Genomic DNA, 25,227 nt, shown 5'->3' with positions numbered 1-25,227 from the left:
ATGGGGGAAAGAGAAATGGCGCATGTGTTTTGGTGCGCTGTGGAAGCGGCACGCAGTTGGCGCCAGGAGCTCGTGTCTGCGAGGAGCCGAACGCTCGAGGGCGGGGGACGACACGAATCCGTGACGTTGATTCAAACCAACAGGTAAACTGTGTAGTCGATGATGATGACGAGAAACACGAATCGTCCTCTATAATTATGAACATCGCCGTCGAAGAAGAATATCCATCTTCTTGTCGAACTTTGGCTCTAGTTCGCGGCCGAGATAGAGGCTCAAGTAAGTAGTCCACCATATGGACTTTGTTTACTTAGCTAATCAGTCATCTGTGTCATGGCTACAGCGGCGGCGGCTGCTGCGGCATTCAGATGGCTCCTCGTTTTACATGATGATAAAATGTCTCAATTGAATACTGATCGGCGGCTAGGCGGCGGCGGCGGCGGCGGCGGCAATCGCTCACGATAATGTCGCTGATGATGATGATGAAGCACAAACCACCGACCGAGGGGCTGAAGCCTCGAGATCTAGCGAGAGAGGGAGAGAGCTTTTCTCTCACAGGCTACGAGTTTTGTGCCGGCCGCCACACTCCACTGTACAGTGTTTGAGTCAATGACGCGACTCACCGCCTAGGACAAGGCGACAGATGATCCTGATTAGCAGCAAAGCTCGATAGCCGGCTTGGCCGCGCGGCAACGCACGACACCTCCTCTCCCACTGGTTGAATGAATCGAGAGAGTTTTTGTCGCCACTCGGCGGGGCGTCTCAGTGTGGCCGACTAGCTTTGCGCAAATTAAAGCAGCGTTCAAATGCCAAGTGATTATTAGACAGCTTGGATCACATAATTGCGGCGTTCAATTATTTGAACTAATTTACACTCAAATATCACCAAACAGTGCAAGACAGAGCAAAAAACAATTCGAACATGTTCAAACCAATACTCCTGCTCGTGGCAGTGGTGGCCCTTATGGCAGTTCAGCACTCTGTTAGTGCGCTTAAATATAGTGTCTGCGGTGAGTAAATTCCTGAATTTGTCGTCCTTCTAAAGATTTACGAAACACTAAGTAGTGAATTCAAATCTATAGTATGATTCAAGCATTGTGCTAATCGCAGCCTTGTTCGCCCGATTCTCAGAGCCGGAAAAATCTCACTCCAACGTGAAGGAAGTTAAGGTCAGTGATTGTGATGCCCTCGCGGACGCCTGTCCATTCCTCAGGGGCTTCAACAAGTCCATCGAGCTCGACTTTGTTCCAAGTAAGTGACCAACCAGCAAAACTTTCCGCGTGATCAGAATCTAAATGGTTCCAAAAAGGCATATGTTAACCATCGCCAACTATCTTCGCTGAGTAGAGCAAAAAATAGAGCAAGTCAAAGTCAAAGTAACCGGTAAGCTAAACACGCTGCCGGTTCCGTTCCATGTGAACCCGGACAACGCCTGCGGAAACTATGGTTTCAACTGTCCATTGGAGGAAGGAAAGGCCTACAAATTCAAGCTGACTTTGCCCATATTGCGCACCTACCCGAAGATAAATGTCGATGTTTTCTTGCGTCTGGTCGACGAGAAGGGCGACATAATTGCTTGTGTCGAAATGCCGGCCAAAATTCAAGAGCCTCAGAAGAATTGAAATCTGTTGCATCCCATGATTGAATTATAATTGGAAATGCTCAAGAATTAAATAGAGACATCATCATCAATCTTCGGATTATTTAATTGGGATGATTGCGCGACTCATTCATGCAATTCATCGCATTGAGCTCATCGCCACAATCGAATGTTCGGCGGTGTCTTATTGGCTCTGTTTGAATACCGTTCGAAGGTCTTCGGGCAATGTGTTGATCAATTCGGTGAGCTTGAGTTTGAATTGATCAAGATCTTTGCAGGTGAAATGATACTCGTGTGATTTGCTGATGGCTAGCGCGAATCGACGCTTCAGCTGTATTATCATGTCGACAACCTCGACTTCACCCTTATTTTGGACAGCTTGGGGTAGATCGAGATCAAGGAATGACTCCATGTGCAGAGTCCACAGTTTTCGATCGATTTCGCTCTTCCGTTCCTCGTACCAGCTTCTGAAGTTGGCGCTTTCAAAAAACTTTTTGTACAATCCGAGCCAGTCACCACGTATCTTCGTGGTGAGATGAGGTCCGCTAGTATCTATGGTCGTCAAGAAGGCATAGAAATCGAACGCAGGTAACTGCGGCGGAGCCTTGAATGGCGAAATCCTGCTATGCAAAGGCATCAGTTGAGTGAGGTACCTCTCCAAAGGCATGAAGAAACTTTGAGTTAGCTCAATTAACCATCGTCTAATCAAAGCGGTTTGCACATTGTTTGGCCTGTTGCTCCCATGCGCCTTATTACTTCGTAAGATCTTTGTCAAGAAATTACGATCCTTTTGTAAGTATGGCTTGAATTTTGTATTAAGACCCGGCCGTAAGGTTTCAGTGGTGGTGAATCTCAGGCGGTCGACAAAATGGATCCTCAATTGCTGTGGCTCCTGTTGAGTTTGGGAAGCCATCGATGAAAATGATGAAATCAGGGAGCACAATTGATCTGACGACTTGCTGCTTGTCATATTACAAAGCTGGATTACATTTGGCCAGTGCTCCAATGACTTGGTGAAGAATGGATTTGTCACTCCAAGAATCACTTTAGGTCTGATGTCTCGGGCTCCAACATATTCCTTGAATTCGGGGTCATGAATTGTGAAGAAAGGCCGATGATCAGCATTGTACTTGAAGGGGTATATGAGACTTATGAGGGCCTGTACAAAACTAGAACATAGGTCCGGCGTTTGAGCTATAACAATAAACGGCTCACAGGTCAGTATCATCTCCCATAAAATCTGCAAGTCTGAAATCACCGGATAGAAACATTTATAGAGATCCAAGTCAAAGGCTGTCAAAATTGTGTTGTAATTTTGGTGGTGATTAACAAGTGCGAGCGGCGTACCATGGACTGTTGTGGTGGGGTGTCCGACCGAGCTAGTATTTGATGTCGGTCCATTTCTATTATTCTTGAGCATTCTCATCTTATTCGCGAACGATGTTGAAGTTGGTGATAGGTTGGCGTGCAAACTGTTGAGCTTATCATCTTTGTTCGGTACATAGAAAGCGATTGTCGAGCCCATTATGACAAGATTGAGTAGTGTACCGGTTCGCAATGTTGGCCACTTCTTGGATTGATTGTAAACGTTCTCCAGATCGAGTAAGCGTTCGTTATCGAAATAATTTGATCCTATAACAGTAACTATGTGCTTAAATAATTCAAAATATGGTAACAACGATAATATAACAAGTGATTTCTGAAAGTAGCCTCGTTTTAGGGATGGATCTTTCTTCTGCAAAAAGTGCACATATCCATAGATAAATCCTGTATCTACGTTGAGGGCTTGGGTTGTTTGAGTGTTATAATAGGAATAAAATTCTTTTAACTTATCATCTAGTTTCGATAATCTCATTCTGAATTGAAATTGGGTCGAGCCGGTAATGGCCGAATTCGAATCGGGGAATGATGAATAACAAATATTATTCCTTTCCAATTCGGTGAGTTTCAATTCATTATGACGAGGGAATTGACTTTCAATAGCTTGACCGAATTCTATGTCAAACGTGACCACGTAAATGGAATGTATCCACACCGGTAGAGCGGCCGGCTGGTCGGGTACCCGGAATAGAGAATTGGTGTCAGTGGGCTTCTCCATGGTCTAAAATGGCTCGATCGGCAGACACGCTGGTCGAGATGGACAAATATGATCACCCGTTCATTTCTCAGCCTGGTTGAATAATCTTAACTGGCTCGGTGCTATAATACTAGAAACTTCATTATCCTCGTAAATATAACTCGCAGTTATGGCAACAAATTTGACACAATCAATAACGGTAACCCTAAGGAGAGTTTGTGTGAACAGCTGATGTACAGAACTTGTGCCTAAAATCGGACAAGTTCTTTTCTGCGAACGAAAAATCCCCAAAGAAAGGCGCACACTGAGCCATTGCGCATGCGGCATCACCATTCGTTCCGAAAACCAAAACATGCCCAGACAGACAGACCGACTCGAATCCCACGTGTTCGTCCCAGCCAACTAGGCGCCTGATACAATTGTTGTGTATTATCACTTGATATCAAAATTGATCAATAACAATGGTGGCCACTCTGAAATTTCGTGGAAGCAACTGCCTCCGGCAGAGGATAATTCTCTCATTATTAACAGGAAAATCGTTGATAATTGAAGATATCAGACCCGATGAGGATGGAATGAACGATTATGAAATCAACCTATTGGAGCTGGTTCAGAAGATCACCAATGGGACAAGAATCCAGATTAGAGGTACGCGACTTCAATTCAATCCAGGATCTCTTATTGGAGGAGAGTTCACCCACAACTGTCACGTGCAAAGATCCATCTCATACTATTTAGAGCTCCTCCTATCGGTGGCAGCATTTTGCAAGAAACCCCTACAAGCAACCCTTAATGGGGTCACAAACGATCAGATCGACCCAAATGTGGATGCTCTCAAAGCCTCTGCTCTGCCTCTGATCAAACGATTCATAGGAGATGTTGAGGGAACTAAGTTAGATATCAAAGTGAATGCACGTGGTTTCAAGCCAGAGGGTGGAGGACAGATTCTATTCTCGTGTCCAATCGTGCGCCAATTACAGCCTGTTCGCTTAGAGGATGATGGAAAAGTTAAGCGAGTCAGAGGAGTTGCAGTGGCGGCAAGAGTTTCGCCGCAGACAGCGAATCGCATGATCGAGACATCAAAGGGACTCTTGCTTCAATTTCTACCCGATGTTTACATCTACTCAGACCATAATAAGGGAAAACAGAGCGGACTTTCGCCTGGATTCTCCATCACTCTAGTGGCTGAAACGACAGAGGGTTGTACCTATACGAGTAGTGCGGTTTCGAACGCCAAAGGCTCTGGAGATGGGCCATCTGTTCCCGAGGATGTTGCCAAAGAGGCTACGTACATGCTATATGAGGAGATCCAACGTGGTGGTTGTGTAGATTCTACATGCCAAAGTTTAGTTTTAACATTGATGGCCTTCAATCAGAAAGACGTTTCAAAAGTCAAACTTGGAGAACTAACCACATACACAATACACTTCCTGAGACACCTGAAAGAATTCTGTGGGCTTACATTCCAATTGGACTCGAGCGCTCATCCATATGTTATTGCAACCTGTCAGGGCATTGGGTTTAAAAATTTGAGTCGACCCACTAGATGATAATAAATTAACTCTAAGAGATTTGTTTTAATCTCTAATATCGTTAGGTACATCGCTGAAGTAGGAATGACATAGTGCATCTTCAGCTGATATTCGCTTTGGAGGGAAACAAACCAATAATTTCTGGAGGAGATCTCTGCCTTTTGCATTGAGTTTGGGAACAACTTGAGAAAAGTTTGTAGTCGGGTGGTAATAGGGAAAAGTTTTGTACTCAGGCAAGCGCGTCAGTCCGGGCCACGTCTCCTCAGTTGGAGTGCCCAGGAGTTTGAATATTCGCTTGAGCTGATCCTCGACGTTTGAACCCGGGAATAGAGGCCTGCCCGCGTTCGCCATCTCGGCAAAAATACACCCGGCAGACCATATGTCCACATCAGTCGAGTATAGTTTCGCCCCGAAGAGAACATCTGGCGGCCGGTACCACAAGGTCACCACTTCAGCCGAATAAAATCTAACCGGGACACCGAATGCCCTCGCCAAGCCGAAGTCGGCCAACTTGAGCACGCCGTTCTTATTGATTAGTAGATTTTGAGGTTTCAAGTCTCTATGGAGTATATTGTGACTGTGACAGAATGATAATCCTTTAAGGAGCTGATAAAAGAATGATTTAACGACATTGGGATCTATCTCGCCATTGAGACTGTCGAAGTATTTCTTGAGATCTTGATCGCAATGTTCAAAAATGAGAGTAAGTTTCTTTTCGTTATGCAGAACATCTTGCAATCTGACTATATTTTTGTGCTTTAATTCTTTCAATAAACAAATCTCGCGTAAGGCACTACTGGGCACACCCTCGTCGTCATTATCTAGGCGGACTCTCTTCAGCGCTACAATTTCATTAGTTTCCCTATTTTTTCCCTTGAACACGGTCCCATAGGCGCCCGTGCCAAGCTGAGATCCTTTCTCGTATTTATGCATTAATCTAATTTAAAATACGAGACTGACCTGCAGCAGTTCGGCGCGAAACTCCGTGAACTACACAATATTGCCAATGGATTAATCGCTGACTAGAATGTGTCTATATCGAAGTTTGGTGGTCTTGTAGATCGGCTATAAAAATGTAGTCGGCACTTGCCGCCGCCGCCGCTGCCCCGTCGCGCTGTCAGCCATCATCGCTCGATCGGAGCTATGCGCTGCGAAGGATTCACCACTAGTGGCATGAGCAACTGAACATTCTTACGCAATTGTTTGGGGCTTTCTTTTCGGGGATAAATTCTCCGAATACATTGCGCACATTCCAAGTTGCGCGCGCAATTCCTGAACATCGGATACCCAATGCTAGCTCGTGCTTTTAGCCTTGCTTTGCATGGGCAAAATGTCTAACGTACGCGCGGCGGCTGCGGCGGCGGCCGCCGCCGCAGCCGCCGCACGACGAGCGTTCGGCGCGCTCGTTCATGTGGCAGCCCCATGAACGCTTGTTGCAACTTTGGCTGCCAGTTGACCGTTGCACTCGGTGGGGCAGCGAACAAATTATCCCTTTGATCACCCTCAATCATTCATGAGAATTCTTACATCAATTTTTAAATTGCCAATTAGGAATATTATTATTCTGCCCAAGATGGCGAACGAAAGTATGAATACCTCAATCGATAAGTATTACCAGAAGATGTCCCATAAGGAGCAGATCCTTATGCGGCCGGCCATGTATATCGGCTCGGTCGAGGAGACGAAGGACCCAATGTGGGGCTTCAATCCGGACACAAAGCAGATGGAGTTCAAGGAGTACTCATACGTGCCCGGCCTGTACAAGATCTACGACGAGATCATCGTGAACGCGGCCGACAACAAGCAGCGCGACAAGAAGATGAACTCCATCAAGATCGACATTGACAAGGAGGAAAACAAGATCTCCGTCTACAATAACGGTGCCGGTATTCATGTATCCATCCACAAGAAGGAGAACATGTACATTCCGACCATGATTTTTGGACACCTACTGACATCCTCGAACTATAACGACGCCGAGAAGAGAGTCGTCGGTGGTCTCAACGGTTACGGAGCTAAATTGTGTAACGTCTTCAGTACCAAATTTATCGTCGAGACGGCACGAGATGGCAAAAAGTTCAAGCAAACCTGGAAAAATAACATGTCGGACGCGGGTGAACCTATCATATCATCATCCTCGGGTCCAGAGTTCACCAAGGTCACCTTTTATCCGGATCTCAAAAGGTTTGGAATGTCAGAGTTGACTGATGACATTGTCGCTATAATGTTGCGCCGCGCCTACGACATCTGCGGAACCCTCTCAGGAGTCGCTGTCACCTTGAACGGAGAGAGACTACCATACAAAGGGTTCAAAGACTACGTCAAACAGTACTTAGGCGACACGGACTTCGCATACGAAGAGTGCGAGAATGGAAGATGGCAGGTAGCCCTGGCCCCCGGAGATGGTGACGCTTTCAAACAAGTGAGTTTTGTGAACAACATTGCCACCACTCGTGGCGGTAAGCATGTCGACTATGTGGCAGATCTAGTTCTAGACCCTCTATTAGAGGCTGTCAAGAAGAAGAACAAAGAGAAGACAGCTGTGAAAAAGCCTCAAGCCAAAAAGCATCTATTTTTATTTGTCAACAGTCTTATCGAGAACCCAGATTTCGACTCGCAATGCAAGGAGTACCTCAACACCAAGCCTGTTAAGTTCGGCAGTAAGTGTGAGCTGACCGACAAATTCCAGAAGAAAGCCCTCAAGATTGGAGTCGTAGAGAGCATCATCAGTGCGGCTCAAAGCCATGCCAGAACTCAGCTCGAATCAAAGAGTGGTAGGAAGACTGGAACCATCAACGTCCCGAAATTGATCGACGCGAATATGGCCGGTAAGGCACAATCGAAACAGTGCACCCTCATCCTCACCGAGGGAGATTCGGCAAAGAGTTTGGCAGTCTCTGGTACTTCGGTCATCGGTCAGAATTATTTCGGTATATTCCCTCTGAGGGGTAAGCTTCTGAATGTTCGTGAAGCCAAGTCCAAACAGATATCCGAAAACGCTGAGATCAATGCAATCGTCAAGATATTGGGTCTTAGCTACAAAAAAGGTTACCAGAACCCAGAAGATCTCAAAGATTTGAGATATGGAAAAATTATGATCATGACCGATCAGGATGTCGACGGCTCTCACATCAAGGGTCTGATTATCAATTTTATACATTCTCAGTGGCCATCACTTATTAGACACCAACAATTTCTTCAGCAGTTTATTACGCCGATTGTTAAGGCGCGCAAAGGCAGCCAGACACTCAACTTTTACAGTCAGCCTGAATTTGAAGAATGGAAAAAGAATACATCGAACTACAATTCTTATCATATCAAATACTACAAGGGTTTGGGTACTTCGACTGCCTCAGAGGCTAGGGAGTACTTCAGCGACCTTGAGAGGCACAGAATCAACTTCAAATATGGTGGTAAAGGCGATGATGATGCAATCGTCATGGCTTTCAGCAAAGATATGATTGAAGCGCGAAAACAATGGCTCCAGAATGATATGGAGCAGAGGAAGAGGAGACGTGAATTGGGTCTCCCCGACGAATACCTCTATGGAGAACAGACTCACGAGATAGTTTACCAGGATTTTATCAACAAAGAGCTTATTCATTTCAGTAGGTCCGACAACGATCGTTCCATTCCGTCTGCTATGGATGGTCTCAAGCCAGGTCAGCGAAAGGTACTATACGTTTGCTGCTTGAGGAATGACAAGCGTGAAGTCAAAGTTGCCCAACTTGCCGCCTCAGTCGCTGAGAAGTCGGCTTACCACCACGGTGAACAATCACTCCAGCAGACCATTGTTGCATTGGCTCAAAATTTCGTGGGCTCGAACAACATTAACCTGTTGCAACCGCTCGGTCAGTTCGGTACCCGCCTTAGAGGTGGTAAGGACTCGGCCAGCGCCAGATACATCAATACGATGCTTAATAGTTTGACAAGGAAGATTTTCCGACCAGAAGACGACCCTCTTCTGAACTATTTGGAGGATGATAACTTGACGGTCGAGCCAGAGTACTATGCTCCAATCATCCCGATGGTCTTGGTCAACGGAGCTGAAGGCATAGGTACCGGATACTCGACCAAGGTGCCTATGTACAATCCCAAAGACATCATTGCCAACATAAGAAGGTTGATTAAGGGTGATGCGCTAAAGCCGATGGTCCCCTGGTACAGAGATTTCCGTGGACACATAGAACAAATTGGCACTAGCGTAGTCATAAGCGGTACTTTGCGGAGGAACATGTATGAGCCTACTGAATTTGAAATCACCGAACTTCCTGTTGGAACCTGGACTGAATCTTATACTGAATCTGTGTTGAAGCCACCGGCAGAGGCTGGCGTCAAACCAAATCCTTCCGCGCCTTACAACTTTATTGAGGATCTGTCCAACTACCCTGATGACACATTTGTGCGTATGACCTTTAGAGTACCAGAGGATAGAATACGTTCCATCGGCCCTGAAGGTCTCTACAAGTCTTTCAAGCTTCAAACTACCCTATCCCTAAATTCTATGGTCTTATACGACCCTAAGCTCTGCCTCAAGAGATACGAATCTGCCGAGGAAATCATGAGGGACTTCTTTGATGAGCGGCGAAAGTTTTACCACAAGAGACGCGAATATGTGATCGGCATGCTCAAGGCTGAATCAGAAAAGTTGGAGAATCAGGCTAGGTTCTTAGGTGATTATCAAGCTGTATCGAGTTTCTTGCTCAAGGAGCCTGAGTTAGAGAAATACATCCAATGGTTGGTCGACCACCGCTATGCACGCGACCCTGTGCGTCGTTGGAAGGCTGGTCTGAAGAATGTTGTCGTTCAACAAGAAGAAACCGACGAAGCCACCACGAAAGATGAAGCTGATTTCGGCTATCTGATGAATACTACCACCAGACAACTGACCAAACGCGACAAGAACTCGCTCTTAAAGAAGCGAGACGAAAAGATGCTCGAGCTTGATAAGATGGTTCGTTCCACCATCGAGGATCTATGGCTCGCTGACCTTGAGGAACTCGAGGCCGAATACGCCAAATGGCTCGAGGGTCTACAAAAAATGCAAAAAGAGGCCAGGGATGCAAGGAAAGCGCACAAGAAGACATTGAAAACAGGTGGAGGAGGTAGATCTAAAGGCAAGGGTTCGGCTGTGGCTGACGCTCGGGATCTCGAGCCGTCTGAAGATTTTGAAACCATCTCACCACCACTTGATGAATACAGAAAGAAAAGCACAACCCAAGCTATCAAACGATTGAAGAAAGCAGCTGGTCCAGTTAAGAAGGGTGCCAAAGGTAAGAAGAAGCTGAACCCTGACGACGACGATACAATCTTGGATGACTCCGACGAAGATGATGAAACTGACGTCGAAGTTTTGGATGACGACGAGGTTACCACCGCAAAGCCTTCAAAATCTGTGCCCACCAAGAAGAGCAACGGTGCGAATGGGACCGCTGCGGCTGAGAAGAAGTCCGCAAAGAAGAAATATGACTGGGAGAGTGACTCGGATGCTCCGGAAACGACCTTTCATCTTTCCTCGTCTGATGACGAAATCCTACCAGTGTCAAAGAGGCGCGTTAAGGATGATAAGGAAGTAGACAAAAAACCAAGACTAGACAGCGGTGACGATACCGATATCGAAACAATCGAATAATTGTATTTGACACATTGAACATATTTAGTCTCAATTCTACCGAGAGTAATAAACTAGGGACATAATCGATACCAAAGAAACTAACAAACAATTTGTCATTGCAATCAATGGTGAAATTTCGACCCCCGGCGCCGAATTTCGAGTGCAAAATTCGTCTCTTTCGAAGACTATCACCTCTTGGGACTTCAATTTTTCTGGCGAAAAGCATCTAACGCCAGAGATGTGAGTCCTAGCGATCCATTCGAAAAACGGCGATGAACTAAATTCACAGGTGCAATTGATCCTGTTCATGGCTAACTCTCGGAGATTCAATAGAGGTTCGAGCTTTTCCGGTAGATCATTCTCCTGTGTGTCAATAACAATGTCATTGTCAGATAGGTCCAGAACCGCTAGCTGTGCGAGGTTCTTCACTGCCATCGGGAACCTGTTGAATCGATTCCGGCGCAAGTCCAGCACCTCGAGCGAATCGTCCAGGTTGTGGAATGCGTCTCCATCTAGTGAGGCGATCTCATCATTCTCGAGCCGCAACTCTTTCAATGATTGCATCTCCTGGAAAAAGTTTTGGGGTATATTCGATATTCTTTCATTTGTGATCTCAAGTGTTGTTAGCTGGTCTAATGATTCGCTACCCTCCTTGAGGATCTCCAAATCAATGGACGAGTTTGAGATGACCAACTTCTTGAGCTCGTGCGTGCCCTGGGGCAGATTGCTCAATGTGGTCAGATACGAATCCCTAACAACGAGCGAAACTATCTTAACACCAGTCGATTTCACTCGATTGAATTGATCGTGCAGCTGTTCAGCTGTTACATACTGGCACTCGAGCCCGATGGCCGCGGGCTGCTGATAGAATCCATTCATGTATGCTTGAACTGTGGCCGGCTGCTGCTGCTGCTGCTGCTGCTGCTGCTGCTGTGTCGCGTAACCTGATTGGAGTCCATTGGTGAGATTCTGTAAACTACCATTTGTTTGGGTGGGCTGTAGATTTTCGTCATAGTATGTTATATTGCAGCCGCCGGTTTCCGCCGGGATATTGGGTGCAGTCTGTACAATTGCAGCTGGCAGACTTGAGACAAAAAAGCATAGAATTAAAATGTTCGTGATTGAAACTTGAGCGAATTTGCCTGAACAAAACTTGACAAGCTTGCGAAGTTTTGCACTCATCATCCTTGGAGACATTCTGTTTAGCACAGAGAACAAAGATCCATGTGGACGATATTGCATCCAAAAGCTTACTCATGCGAGCGGTTCTCGGAGCAAGTCTGGTTATCTGGTTAGCGAGACTTCTGGCAAATCGTTGCAAAAGTAGCCGAATGCCAGGACAGATTGCATCTAGAGACGCGATGGCAAAACAAGATCAATTGAGCGCCACATTGTGACGAGGATACGCAGACAAGAAACCAATCGTTCAGAATACGCTTGATGATGATAATGATCAATTTATAAATAATCACATCAATGATAGCCTGTGGTTCTATACAAACAACAAGCAACCAGATTGACGTAGAGTTGCGCCTAGTTTGGAGACCTACCACGCGCCATGCTCATGGTTCCAATCGTTTCGGATCGCGAGGGAACATCGATGTCTTGCGAATGTTGTCCAAGCCAAGGTATAGCATGGCCACCCTCTCGAGTCCGATTCCTCCACCCGCGTGTGGTGGGCAGCCGTACTTGAAAGCCTTAACATAAGGCTCGATCGTTGCTAGGTCAATGCCATGATGAGAGGCTCGCTCCCTCAGAAGCTGTTCGTCGTGAATTCTCTGAGCGCCCGATAAGATTTCCTCTCCGCGCATGAACATATCGTAGGAATTAGAGTACTTTATATCATGAGGATCAGGCATCGTGTAAAATGGACGAACAGCGAGGGGAAATTTGTCTAGAATATAGAAGTCGGTTTGATATTTGTCTCGTACCAGCTTTCCGAGTAGCTTTTCATTGGCTGTGGTGAGATCATCCTCGTCTCCCATTTCAGCTCCCGCCTGCCGCAACATCTCGACAGCCTCAGGAAATTTCAACACAAGCGTCTCGTCGAGGTATTTGAATGGCTCGGCTGGATATTGCCTGTGGACTGCGGCTATTTCAGTTGCGAATCGCTCCTCGAGTCCTTTGAATATATCAACGAATGTCTTCCCAATTAGATCAACAACCTCATGATAGTCATAGTTGAATGCCATTTCCAGATCAAGACCAACAAACTCAGTCAAGTGTCGGTGGGTGTTCGAGTCTTCTGCTCTGAATACGGCACCAACTGTGTAGACTCTATCAAAATCGGCTGCAATTGCCATTTGCTTGTAGAATTGCGGAGATTGCGCAAGATAAGCCTTTGTCTTGAAATAACTAACCTCGAAAACATTCGCGCCACCCTCGCTAGCCGCGTTGATGATCTTAGGCGTGTGAATTTCAACGAATGCTCGCTTGTTGAGGGCTTCTCTGAAGAGGTTAGTTACGCCCGATTCGAATCTGAAGATGGCTTGGTTGGTGACTGTTCTCAGATCGATAACTCTATTATTGAGACGTGTATCTTGGTCGACCCTAATGACGAGGACAGTGTCTTTTGAGGCATCACCTGCCCCTTTCTTGCCGCGCTGATTTTCAGCTTTGAGCTTGAGTTTTTCCATCTCGGCAACGATCTCTGACTCTGATCGTGATAGATCCTCGATTTGGACAGCTAGCCGAGCATCCGATCGGCTCACAGCATAAACCTGACTGAGTTCTAATTCTACATCTGTCTGGCTACATGATTCAATTTTGACTGGGGATTGCTTGACAAGGCCATACACGTCAATAATGGATTCTTTCGGAAGCCCTGCGGCAAAAGTTATCATGTCTTTGGTCACTTGAGTTCCCTCAGCAACTCTCAATATTGCTTGCACAGTGAAATGTTGTTGACGGAGCACGAAGAAGGCTTGTTTCCCCTTACATCTACTAGAGTGAAGTCGCCCGCGAACCCATATCTGTTGCCCGACCAAATTCGTCTGAATATCTTTGATTGACACCAGAGGTCGATTGGTTGACCCATCCGACTGGATGAGTTTCATGTCTCCGTAGGGTAGAGCTTGGTTTTTATCATCAGCCATTCTGATCACAATTATAAATATGGGGTTGTTTGAAATAGTTAGATAATATTAAATTCAACTTTCTCTCTCATATGGCAACTATTGGTTAATGATGCACGCTAGAAGCACGCACGCTTGCATTCTGATCGTTCAATATTTGACACTCATAGATAGTTTCTGAATTTTGTGCGCTCTACTCGCATATCTTTCAACGCAGTCGAGTGCCTTATATATTGCAACAGCGTGACAAATGCAAAACTCAAATTCTTAGGATGTGATTATTTCGAGGTTTGCGCTCTATTCGCTTTGGAATGCAATCAAACAACTTTCAATTCGAACTCTAGTGCACAAGATTGTTGGATGTTCCTCATCTTAGAATAGCAATAATTTAGTTTTTTATTGTTTAGCCATCAATTATCATGACAAAAGAACCTGACAAACACACTTGGGAGTCAAACTATCATAATAAATCAGTTAGTGGAATAGAAGTCCGAGATAAGAATGGTAAAGTTGTAAATTTCATCGCAATTCGTCACGATGAAATAGTGGATATTAGCAAGCCACATAGAATCACGATCAGATTGGATGAGAATGCTAAACCCATTCTCCCACCGCCACAGACATTTGAGGAAGTAATTCAGGCCAAGCGTCGTCAGCAGATGCTCCTCTATGGGTCAGGTGCAACTTCATCAAGTGCGGTCCCCAACACTGGAGCTGCCCGTAGGGCTGCAGCTGCCACCAGACGTGCCGTCGCGAACCTAAGTCGAAGGTCAGTGCCCACCCTGTCAAGACCATCATCAAGTACAACTAGACGTAGTGTAGCCAGTGGAGGTGTTAAGAAGAGTTCCAAGAAGAAGTCTAAATCATCATCATCTAAACGAAAACCCCCGCCAGCTAAAGTGAACCCAGATACCTCTGTTAACACTACACAAGCCAACGAGTCTCTAGCCAACACAACTGCAGAATCATATGCATCAACCTCCGCCGAGCCCATCCCGAGCACGAGCCACCAGATTGTTACCTCAATGAAAGATCTCAACAAGCTCAACCCACTTCTAGACAGTATAGACCCCAAAGAAGTAAAACAGATGCTCAGGTCTGCACTACCAGGTACCTCGATCATCTTGCCCAACGGTACTGTGATCAGAAAGTCGCGAAGGGGTGGGGCGCGAGCTGGTGCGGGTCGGAAGCGAAGCCGCCCGCTGCCACCAGGTCAGAGTACCCCATCGCGCAATTCAACAACAAACAGTAGTTTGCAAGCCGTCTCTTCAAATAGCTCATTTTCGTCGCAAGCCTAAATGACTCGACAAGTGCATGAATGGAACTGCGCAAATAAATAGAATCAGTTACAAGTTGAATTTTGGCGCCCTCTCAGTAAATCTAGAAACTGGCTGGTTTTGAATTCATTCGTTTAGAATTTCACAGTCGGAAAGCTAGGATGTGTGTCGAAGTTAAACTGGACTTCTCTATCTTTGAAAGCTTCTAAGTTACTGGATAGTATCCTCGTTACGACCATGTTTGCCTTGCAAACTTTTACACAGTCTTCATGTTGGACTAGCACAGTGAAGATCTCTTTGGCCTCCGAGAAACAGTCCAACGCCTCACGGTAGATATGCTCCAGTTTCTCCAATCTCTTGAGCGTTTTTTGGTACGATTGATAGACGCTAGTTCCAGTTAGAGCGCCAAATCGATGATCAAAGCATATCTCTTCACTGGTGAAATCCATGGACGGAGTTCTGATTTTACCCTGAAGTTTCAATCCATAAGTTAAGAGGAAAGTTCCTCCAGTCAGGTAGCGATAGGCGCCGTTGCGTAGCAGGTTGCTATCGTGAAAACTCGTGCTAGATTGCTTCCTGCGATTCTTTTTACCTTTGGCCTTCTTCTGAGCATCCTCTGCAAGTAACTGCCCCTCGATGAATTGGCGAGCTAGATCAAGTTGTTCTCTTTCGTTTTTGTACAGAATCTCGTATAAGTACCAAAAGACATACGGATATTCGTGGACAGAAAATAATTCTAGCTCAAGGCCTGAGAGGATATACTTGATACATAATCTAGCCAAGTGGTAGGTTGTCCAAGAATAGGCTACACTGTTGATGAAGGCGCTTTCATACTGAAGATTCTTGAACGTTGTGATTAATTCTGAAAATCTCTCATGCTGTCTTGATGGATTGTGGCCATAGATGCTCACAACTTGTGAGAAGGCTTTTTGACTATGGGTAAGGAACATGAACCGATCCGCACCTTGAGATTCTTCCTCTCCTCCTCCTCCTCCTCCTTCGTCTTTACGCATCATTTGGCCGAGTGGTTCACAGAACTCAGTCATTGATTGTACTACTTCATCCCTGAGTAATTTGATCGACACACCCGGTAAGTACAGAGTTTGAAGAAATGATCTAGAGATGACGCATGAGCTAGGCCGGAAGTACTTGCTGAAATTTTCAAAGAGATCTACTGATTTGATCAAGGATTTTTGATAAAATGATACCGAAATTGAGGTACAATGTCTCATCCTTATAATAAGATCTCTTAGATAATCTATGGTAGATGGTCTACTCTTGATGGATGAACACCTGGGGTAGGTAGCAGGCAATAATTTATGATTTACGTGTGGCTCAAAGCCCATAATGGTTGGATAAATTCCCTCACTTGTGCTATCAGTTTGATTTGGGTTGGGTTTGATTCCCATATCGATAGTTTCACTCCAATGGTCTAAATGTTCAAGGCACTTCTCTAGATGCTGATCACAGAGGAGGACATCATTCTGGAAGAGCTTAACTGCTCTTGAGATTCCTGCATCAGTTTGATTATCAAATTCCATGCCAGCTACAGCATCTTTGAGAATGTGGCGATGAATGTGCAGGAAACATGCAAAAAAGTTGTATGTAAATCGAAGCCTAGTTACTAAGGCAGCTATCTGGCATTTGTCAAGTTCCAGGTTCACTTTCGATGGAGACATGTCACTAGATGAATTTGATTGATGCTTATCCGCTTGCTTGTTGTTTGTATTAGTAGTTTTGGTATTATTTGTTTTAGTGCCATGGCTATTATTATGAGTTCTAATTGAATCATGCTCGATTAATCTTTCATAATATTGGCATAGGTCCTCCAGCGAACATAATACTTTTGAATCGTTGATCTGGGAGTCTAGGTTGAATTTGCCCATATTGAGCATAAAATCTTCCTCCTCTATGCAGAAAATCACAGAAACCATCTTGTCGATGAATTTGGTTAGCTTCAAAGCTGATAGAGAGAAAATTCGTAAACATCGATCTTCTATCTTCTCAGGCTGGTGTAAATATAAATTTGTCATGACTGTTAGTGATAGAAGATGACCCTCGAGCCAAGTTACTAAGCACGAATAAGTATCATCAATTATGCCTAATAGTTCACTAATTTCTAGATTGTTTATCTTGATCAAACCGGACTTGACTGACTGATCAAAATTCAATATCTTTCTGTTACATTTTTTAAGAATCATACCACTATCCATTTTGGGGTCCATTAATTCTATTGCACTCATTGCTTCGAGTAGAGTGAAATGATCACTTTTCAGCAGTTCACCAAGGTTTAATTGACTGACTGAGCTCTTGAACTCGGCAGTAATATCCTGCCACATGCCAGCTTTGACGGCCGAGGCATCCATCTTGGAAATAAATTTGTTCAGTTTTGCAGCTGTCAACAATAAACTGATGCCTGTATTAACTTAAAAATATAATCACATACAATTCAATGTAAACTAATTGTTTGGCCTCGATGGGCGATCGGGTGAAATTGCGACAAAAGATTGACTACTTAGCCGGGACCATTTTCTAATGTTTACAGCTCAGAATCGACTGCACGTAAATACCGCAAACACGTTCCCCCTGTTCGGTCGGGCAGACTCTCCGTTGACTTTGTGCCTGTCCGCTCAATCAAGCCCGCCAGCCTCTTCGGGAAAATCTTCACCGCATAACAAAGTTGAACACATGTTCTGTGAGTTGAGTTTGCGTTCAACTTAGCACCAACTGTTGGTCTAACCATATTGGATTATTTCGCTCACACCGATAGTCCGCCGGGCAGGACATTGAGATGACAGACCTCGGCCGAATGGTCGGCGAACTGGACGATTCGAAGGGATTGTACGATATAATTGACAAATACCAGAACAACTCAAGCACCGAATGTGATAACAAAGAAGGCAGCCCAGAGCACGAAGGCTGTCTGCTGGGCGATGCTGGAAGCCTGCCTTCGTGTCACCGAGCCTTGATTGCACTTCTGATTCAAGTCATCGGCACGAAACCAAATCTAATCGATGACAACGTCAAAGCCAAGGTTGTAGAATGTTTTAAGCACAAGAATATCAAAATCAAGGAATTTGTCAGCATCAAGAACCTCACAGTTCTACACAAAAGCGGCTCGCAACTTATAAGTTGGATCAAATACGAATCCCTGTTGACGTTAATGATTAAAGAGCAAATCTATGAGCCCAAAACAATGGCAAATGAAGTGTTGGCCATTGTCAAGGACGAGCTCAATCCAGCAATTGCATGCAAATTGGCCTCGGTGATAAACGGCTGCGTCAAGTATTGTAGAGAAACAAATAAGGACCAAGTAGACGAAGAGGAGGAGGAGAAGTGGTGCGAGATTATAGATTGGATGTCATGGTTTCTAGCCTCCAAGGACGATGATTTTTCCTGAACTGCCCGACACAGGTGCATGGTCGGGCGTGTATGGTCTTCCGATCTTTAGTTGGATTTAATCGGATATCACCCTTGAGTCTCATGCGCCAGTTCGGAGCGCTGGCAACTGTAGACAATCGTGTTCAGTCGCCAAGACAACATTTCGCAGAGAGAGAGAGAGAGAGAGAGAGAGAGAGAGAGAGAGAGAGAGAGCACCTAACTCGGAGCGATGGTGAGCCTCATTGGTTAGCCTCTTTGGAACGCATGCGCGCAAATCGTGCGCTAAAAAAAGTGCTTCATAGGAACTTGAAGCGCATCCGGTTCTCGAAACAAGTCGCAGTCGAGCATCGGTATCCGATATGTTTACATTCGAAATCATCGGGCATTCTAGTGGGCGCAAATTCAAGTCATGAAAGGTGAGTGTGAGGGTATGGCGTCACAGCCATCGATTGAAGGTGACAACGCGGGTTCCGGCGAGGAGGAAGAGGAGGAGGGCCACTCGTCGAGTCTGGATGAGATCATGTCTAGCAATGGGATTCGAAGTAAGAGGAGCCATTATAGAATGATTGCACAAGGAAAGGCAAACGGGAGACGGAGTTCATCGACGAACAATCGCGAAAAGTGGCGCCAACAGAACGTCAATCGAGCCTTTGTCAACCTACGGCGCCTAGTTCCAACACATCCGCCCGACAAGAGGCTGAGCAAGAATGAAATATTGAGAATGGCCATCAAGTACATACGACTGCTCGAGTCCATACTCGAGCACGACAACTCTCAGAAGCGAAACTTCCAGCACAGTTAAGTGAGTGCTTCTCACGGCGCATCATCCCAGCTGACCGCCGCCGAATGACCACAAGAAACGTATCATTGAAGCAAAACCGAAGACTATTCCGAACAGTTTAATTCATAGACAGACAGACAGACAGACAGACAGAAAGAGAGGTACAAATACAGATACGAGTTGTCGTTATTTAGAGCTGATTGACAGCTCTAATCGTCGTTGGCGCTAGCGTGTGAGCTTGTCCGAGCCAGTGATGTTGTCCGGCTGGTTTATAAAATCTCTCAATAGATATTGATGCAGCGATTTGATCCTCCGGCTGGAGTGATGAGCTGCTGGCCGAATGTGTGTGTGTGTGTGTGTGTGTGTGTGTGTATGTGATGCCATTCCGTGCTGGGAACAATCATTGGCCCACTCGAGTCCAGAGTGGGCGGATGAACGACGCGGCGGCGACGACGGCGGCGACTGCAGCACAAGGACCGCCCGTAGATTCAAACCATCGATAAAGTTCCGACAGCGCGAGCCGCTATCATCTGGGCGGCTAATCGCGCGCCAGCGATCAACAACAATAAAGATTTTTGGGTTGCGATAAAGCGCGAAACTGGTGCGAGCAGCAATAACAATTATCTCTCCAGCTCAAGCCTTGAATCACTTCCCGTCGGAGTCGCGCGGCGTTAATCTGTTTGATGCAACGCGAGCGGCGGATGTTGCGCGTGCTCGTCGTTGATTTTATCGGCATGAGAACAGGCGACTGCCTGGCCTGAGCTGAGCCGAGCTGTTCGCTTGCGATCTAGATTGCGAACAATCTATTTGCAGGCCAATTGCTTGTATTTAAGTCGAAATCCTGGTGCGCCAACGCGAGCACGCGCGATACAAAGGGCCAGGGCAGAGGGGCGGGGGGAGAGAGATTTATTCATCCACTCGGTTAGGAGTTATCAACTTGGGGCGCATCACATAGTTGAAGCGAACCACGAGCAGGCTGCCCGCCACGAGCCGGATCGTAGATGAACTCACCTTTTTGGCTCTTCGGCGCCTGCGGTAACGAGTGCAGCCCGGCCAGACTGTCGGTCCTGACAATCATGGTGAACGGTTTCGCATAACTAATGATCTCGTCGTTAACGTCTTGCTGCGGCAACGAGTTCAGACGCTGGCCACAGAATTGATTCTGCAGCCGGAAGCGGCCGTCGCGCGAGGCCCCCTGGATGGCGACATAGTCGCCCAAGTCGGCGCCATACATTGCGAGCCCATCGTTTCGCACGCAGCCATAGGTTTGGCTGTTGGGCGCGCTGACGTCCGATAGGCCGGCCAGCGTGCCGCCGAAATCGAAATGGATTGCCTGCCATTTGATGGCGCACATGCGCGGCTGCTTCTGGATGCAGACGCCATAGTAGAGGTCGTTGAAGTAGTTCGGCGACGAGATGAACTGCAACGTCGGATATTGGGGCACCGAGCGGATGGGCAGCACCGACGAGCCCGGGAACGCGGTCGCCCGGCCGTTGCCGCGATAATTGAAGCTCTCAATTATGCCCGACTCGGCGGTGTAGAATTGCAGACACCCGTTCGGGGCCCGAAAGGGCGAATGGCAGGCGATCTGCTGGACCCGGATGGACCAGCGCCGATTGTAGCGCTGCTCGTTGGCCGTGTTCACGATAAGCAGAAGCGGATCGTCTGGTCGCTCTGGGTCGACATCGAGGTACACTGAGGTGATTGGTCGCGCGTTAGGCAAGTTGTGCTGGCTGGCCGGAGAAAGATTGTTAATGGATGGTTACTTACTGTGCTGGCCGCTCATGTCGCCGCACAGGCCGGCCGTTGGCAGGCCCGAGGTGTTGAAGTTGACCGCGCCCGACACGATGAACGAGTCGGTCTTGCCGCCGCAAGTTCCGTTGATTGGCGGGGCGAGGGAGAATTCGTCGAAACTAAGCCGAAACTGGCACACGGGCCACTTGTTATAGAGGGGGCTGCGCTGCAGGGTGAAGATACAGATCGGCGGATCGAGGCGCTCCTTGTGCATGGACGGGAACGCGGGCGACACAAAGTAGGTCTCGTTGGCGGCAATTATCGTCCGACAGGTGCCCTGGTAGACGCAACACGAGCCCAGGATGCCGCAAGTGCCCGCCACGTAGCCGCCCGAGCTCAGGCACGCCTTCTTGGGCATGCAAATGCCGGCCCGATTGTCCGAGGCGGTCGTGCAGGTTTCCTTGATGCTCAACGGCGTTATCCATGGACTCGTGAGCAAGGAACTTATTACTGAACGATGATCGATGATGGATGCTCATGAGTTGTTGGAGTTTAATTGCTCCAGAAGTGGGTAGAGGCACTGGATTCGTGATGATTGGTACTTACCGTTGTGGGGTGAATTGACACTGTTGGTGAGATAGAATTGATTGTAGGGCGAGCCGAGGTGACTGTTGGCCGAGCCCGTCAGCAAGCTCTGCTTGTGACTCAACAGGGTCGCTTGAGATTGTCGCCTTCTGGGCTGCAATCTGTCCGATATTTGACCGTCGGCATTGGCCCAAACGACGAACAGAATTATGTGCAATATGAGCTGCTGCAGCTGCACTGAATGATTGATTATGGATCCGATAGAAAGCTGAACCGAGCCGAATATCACAGGAGACTTGGCCGACATTGTATTGGAAATATGAAAGTAGTGGTCACTTATGCCTCGCTATCAAAGATTATGTTCACAGGGAATCACTCTCGATGGAATGATTGTCGATGTGAACTCGGCGCAGCGACCGACCGACCGACCGACCGACCAATTCAAACAGCATCCAGCCATTCAATATCAATGGCGCTTGACGCATCGGGCAAAACTCAAGAGGATGATGTAATGCACAGGATGTCCAGCCCATTGAGTGAGCTCCTCCGGCGAGGGATTCTCACTGACACAGATTCTCTCCGCTCTTCGTGGACTCATCGGGAAATTTTCACATTCCGACTTTGGCGGATTTTTGTTTGCCCTCTTCCCCCTCTCTCCCTCCATATCGCGCGCTTCTTCGCCCGCCTCTGCATTTTATGGGCAAACATCACACTGCTGCCATATTACACGGCAAGTATAACCGATTCGGTCAATGAAATTGGCGCTGCCAATTGTCATCAATTCTTCTTGGCTGATATCAAATTCGCTTGAAGTTAATATGGTACATCCATTGAAAGATTTGTGGCAAGCTCACAAAACGTCTCGGTGCGAGATCCAAGCTCTGTGCCTCTATCTTGTCAGCTTCGCATACGCTCCAAGTTTGTATGAGACTTTCAATGCAAACATGCCACCTTCCTGGCCAAACCCCTCCCGCTGGCCGAGGATTCGCGGTTTCCCTAAGGTTATTTATGTAATATTTCAATTTGGCGGCCGAGACTCGACAAACAAGTCGATGAACCTTCCCTTGGTAGGCCCCCCAAGCCCATCGAAGTTCATCACTCAGAACTTTGAGTTGCTAGTGGCGAGACGGAAAGCTGTTCACTTTGCGGCACCAAACCAAAGATCATTCAGTGAGAAGAGACTCTACATTGACTGTCATGGTTAACTTTCGCGCGCCAATGAGGTAACGAGATGGTCGTGCTGGATCGGAAACAGTATCATCGTTGCTAGCACTGACACTGCTACTTGATGTCCCAATGTTGGCGCTCTTGTTGCTTCTCTCGAATGCATCCTGATCACCGAACCATGTTCGCTGGTTGCTCATCACCGACCACCAATCAGTCCATCGTGCGCGTTTCGCTGACCCATAGATGCTGGCTGGCTTCTATTTGATTCCAAGATCGGGCGAGTTGAAATTGCGTCTAACTCGCTCGCATTGCAATGATCCAGCTCATGTCAAACAAAACCACATTCACCAGCGGAATCTTGGGGATGCGAGGCGAAGAGCTTTGCTCGCCCTTAAGTGCCAGACCGAAGATCATGCATCAAGGCAATTTCTAAACACGTGTCAGAGAAAATGGGTAGAGCTAGCTTAGGGATCGGGATTTTCTTAACATGCATGGAAGAAGATACAATATTTGGACAAACTTGGTTTGCGCGGAGGCGAGTTTCTAGATTGACCCACTGCACAGGCTTTTTCAATAAGTCAATTTATTTTAATATTACAAGACATTCCTTCAAGAGCTTACTCGAGAGTGTTCAACGCGACTGGCTCGATTATCTGACCTTCGTCGTTGCTAGCTGATGGAACAGTGGGTAGAATCTCTTCTTTCGGTTCGATGACGTGAATTGTGTCTGGTAGAGCCTTCTTTGGCCCCTTCTTGCCGGTTGGATCGAATGGCAACATAATCTTGACTTTGATACCTAGCACACCTTGACGGAGGAGCACGTGTCTTACAGCAGTGTCTACATAGTGGTTTGTTGGGTCTCCGGAGTGAATCATGTATCCATCGACGAATTTCATGGATTTAGCACGCTGACCACGCAACTTGCCACTTACTACGACTTCACAGCCTTTGGCTCCGCTTTCAATAATAAATCTAAGGACACCATAACAGGCACGTCTGACAGCTAGACCACCGACAAGCTTGTATCTGAGTGATTCACATTGAGCGACAGCGCATAGACCTCTGTCGGATACTTTTTCGGCATACATCTGCATTCATAAGTTGAAGTGAGATAGAGATCACGGAGTGGTTAGATGACATGATAATGGGCAGCTGTTGCTGGTCTGTCGAGATGATCAGACACTTACCTCGACTGTGTTATCGTCACAGTTGAATCTTTTGCTGACAACTGAGGTCAATTCCCTGATACGGCGAGACTTTTCTCCAAGAACTTGTTGGGTTCTTGTGGCTGATATGATGATCTCGAACTTCCTCATTGCCTTCCTGATTTCGACGCCTGAGTATCCATCCTCTGCTAGTTCGCGGCGAAGGAACTCGTCAATTTCGGCCTTGAACATACCATTGGCCACAACCTTCTTCTTCTGTGACAGATTCGCCATGATGTCCAAGGTAAGGTTTTAATTTATCAATAATATATGATGAAAGAGTATAATTCTTAATTAGAATATAAGAGTAAGTAAATACTAGCGCAATGTGCGACTTGCAGTGACCGCCGGCACCATGCTACAGAGGAAATCATGTGCTTGTGCCCGTGCGCCTGCGCAGAAGGCAGTTTTTAAGCGAGCGCTCTTTTTGAAAAAGATACTGCCGAATGTTTACAATCGCACAATCCGCCTTCGCCAGTGGCAATCTCATTGGCAGTGCAAAATTTATTAACAAACCATTAATTACATCATATGGAGATATGAGTCAAGAATTTTATTTTGTTATAGTCAATAATGACAAACCAATTTACGAGTATCCAACTGAGGACAAGCATAGGTATTTGAAACAATTCATAGCCTATTCGGCGCTAGATATCATCGATGAACTGGAGTCAACTAGCACATCAATGTATCTGAAGAGTATCGACAAATTCAATGAATGGACAGTATACGCATTCGTGCCCAACAAACTCAGGATACTACTTCTATCAACAAATAAGATTGCCCGTGTTGATGAAAATTTTTTCATCGAACTCTATCAAGCCTACTGTAAATTTGCAACAAATCCCCTCTACATTCACAATAGTTTGATTAGGTCAACGTCTTTCGACAAGAAGGTGGCACAAATTGCGCGTAGATATTTAAATACTTGATATACAATAAATGTCCACCCTGACCATGTTGTTGAGCTCTCTCTGAGAGCAATCGTTTTCTACCAGACCTCATAGATCGTTTGTCTAATTCGGTTCCATGGTATGATTTGAATTTCGTAGCGCATTGCGCACGCTTGCGCACACGTCCAACGAAACCAGCGTTGTCAAATGTTGGAACGAGCGAGACGTCAAAACACGATACAATAATAACATTAGATATATTGTTAGGCTTGCATTCGATAGCTCCTTGAGTCCATTAGCAAAAATATCC

The 25,227-nt window shown here is 46.4% G+C and overlaps 7 protein-coding genes across 7 annotated transcripts; 3 read left to right on the top strand and 4 right to left on the bottom strand.

The window, feature by feature from the left end:
- Window positions 1-4,135: 4,135 nt before the first annotated feature.
- Window positions 4,136-5,224, top strand: LOC126804757 (uncharacterized). The gene has a single exon (XM_050531992.1). The coding sequence runs from the start codon at window positions 4,136-4,138 to the stop codon at window positions 5,222-5,224; it is 1,089 nt and encodes a 362-aa protein (XP_050387949.1).
- Window positions 5,225-5,251: 27 nt separating this feature from the next.
- On the bottom strand, window positions 5,252-6,139 carry LOC126804751 (uncharacterized). The gene has a single exon (XM_050531987.1). The coding sequence runs from the start codon at window positions 6,137-6,139 to the stop codon at window positions 5,252-5,254; it is 888 nt and encodes a 295-aa protein (XP_050387944.1).
- A 640-nt stretch (window positions 6,140-6,779) lies between these two features.
- On the top strand, window positions 6,780-10,838 carry LOC126804756 (uncharacterized). The gene has a single exon (XM_050531991.1). It carries the CDS (start codon window positions 6,780-6,782, stop codon window positions 10,836-10,838), a length of 4,059 nt encoding a protein of 1,352 aa, XP_050387948.1.
- Window positions 10,839-12,382: 1,544 nt separating this feature from the next.
- LOC126804755 (uncharacterized) lies at window positions 12,383-13,915 on the bottom strand. Its single transcript, XM_050531990.1, has 2 exons — window positions 13,469-13,915; window positions 12,383-13,387 (listed from the first exon to the last, which is right to left on the bottom strand). Exons 1-2 carry the CDS (start codon window positions 13,913-13,915, stop codon window positions 12,383-12,385), a joined length of 1,452 nt encoding a protein of 483 aa, XP_050387947.1.
- Window positions 13,916-15,305: 1,390 nt separating this feature from the next.
- Window positions 15,306-17,537, bottom strand: LOC126804753 (uncharacterized). The gene has a single exon (XM_050531989.1). It carries the CDS (start codon window positions 17,535-17,537, stop codon window positions 15,306-15,308), a length of 2,232 nt encoding a protein of 743 aa, XP_050387946.1.
- Window positions 17,538-18,982: 1,445 nt separating this feature from the next.
- On the top strand, window positions 18,983-19,354 carry LOC126804752 (uncharacterized). Its single transcript, XM_050531988.1, has one exon. The coding sequence runs from the start codon at window positions 18,983-18,985 to the stop codon at window positions 19,352-19,354; it is 372 nt and encodes a 123-aa protein (XP_050387945.1).
- Window positions 19,355-23,436: 4,082 nt separating this feature from the next.
- On the bottom strand, window positions 23,437-24,260 carry LOC126804750 (uncharacterized). The gene is made up of 2 exons (XM_050531986.1): window positions 24,007-24,260; window positions 23,437-23,907 (listed from the first exon to the last, which is right to left on the bottom strand). The coding sequence occupies exons 1-2, from the start codon at window positions 24,256-24,258 to the stop codon at window positions 23,437-23,439; spliced, it is 723 nt and encodes a 240-aa protein (XP_050387943.1). The 5' UTR covers window positions 24,259-24,260.
- Window positions 24,261-25,227: the final 967 nt, after the last annotated feature.

This window comes from Argentina anserina, unplaced genomic scaffold, assembly GCF_933775445.1.
Source record: "Argentina anserina unplaced genomic scaffold, drPotAnse1.1, whole genome shotgun sequence".
Taxonomy (NCBI): domain Eukaryota; kingdom Viridiplantae; phylum Streptophyta; class Magnoliopsida; order Rosales; family Rosaceae; genus Argentina; species Argentina anserina.
This window is presented reverse-complemented; position numbering and strand designations above follow the sequence as displayed.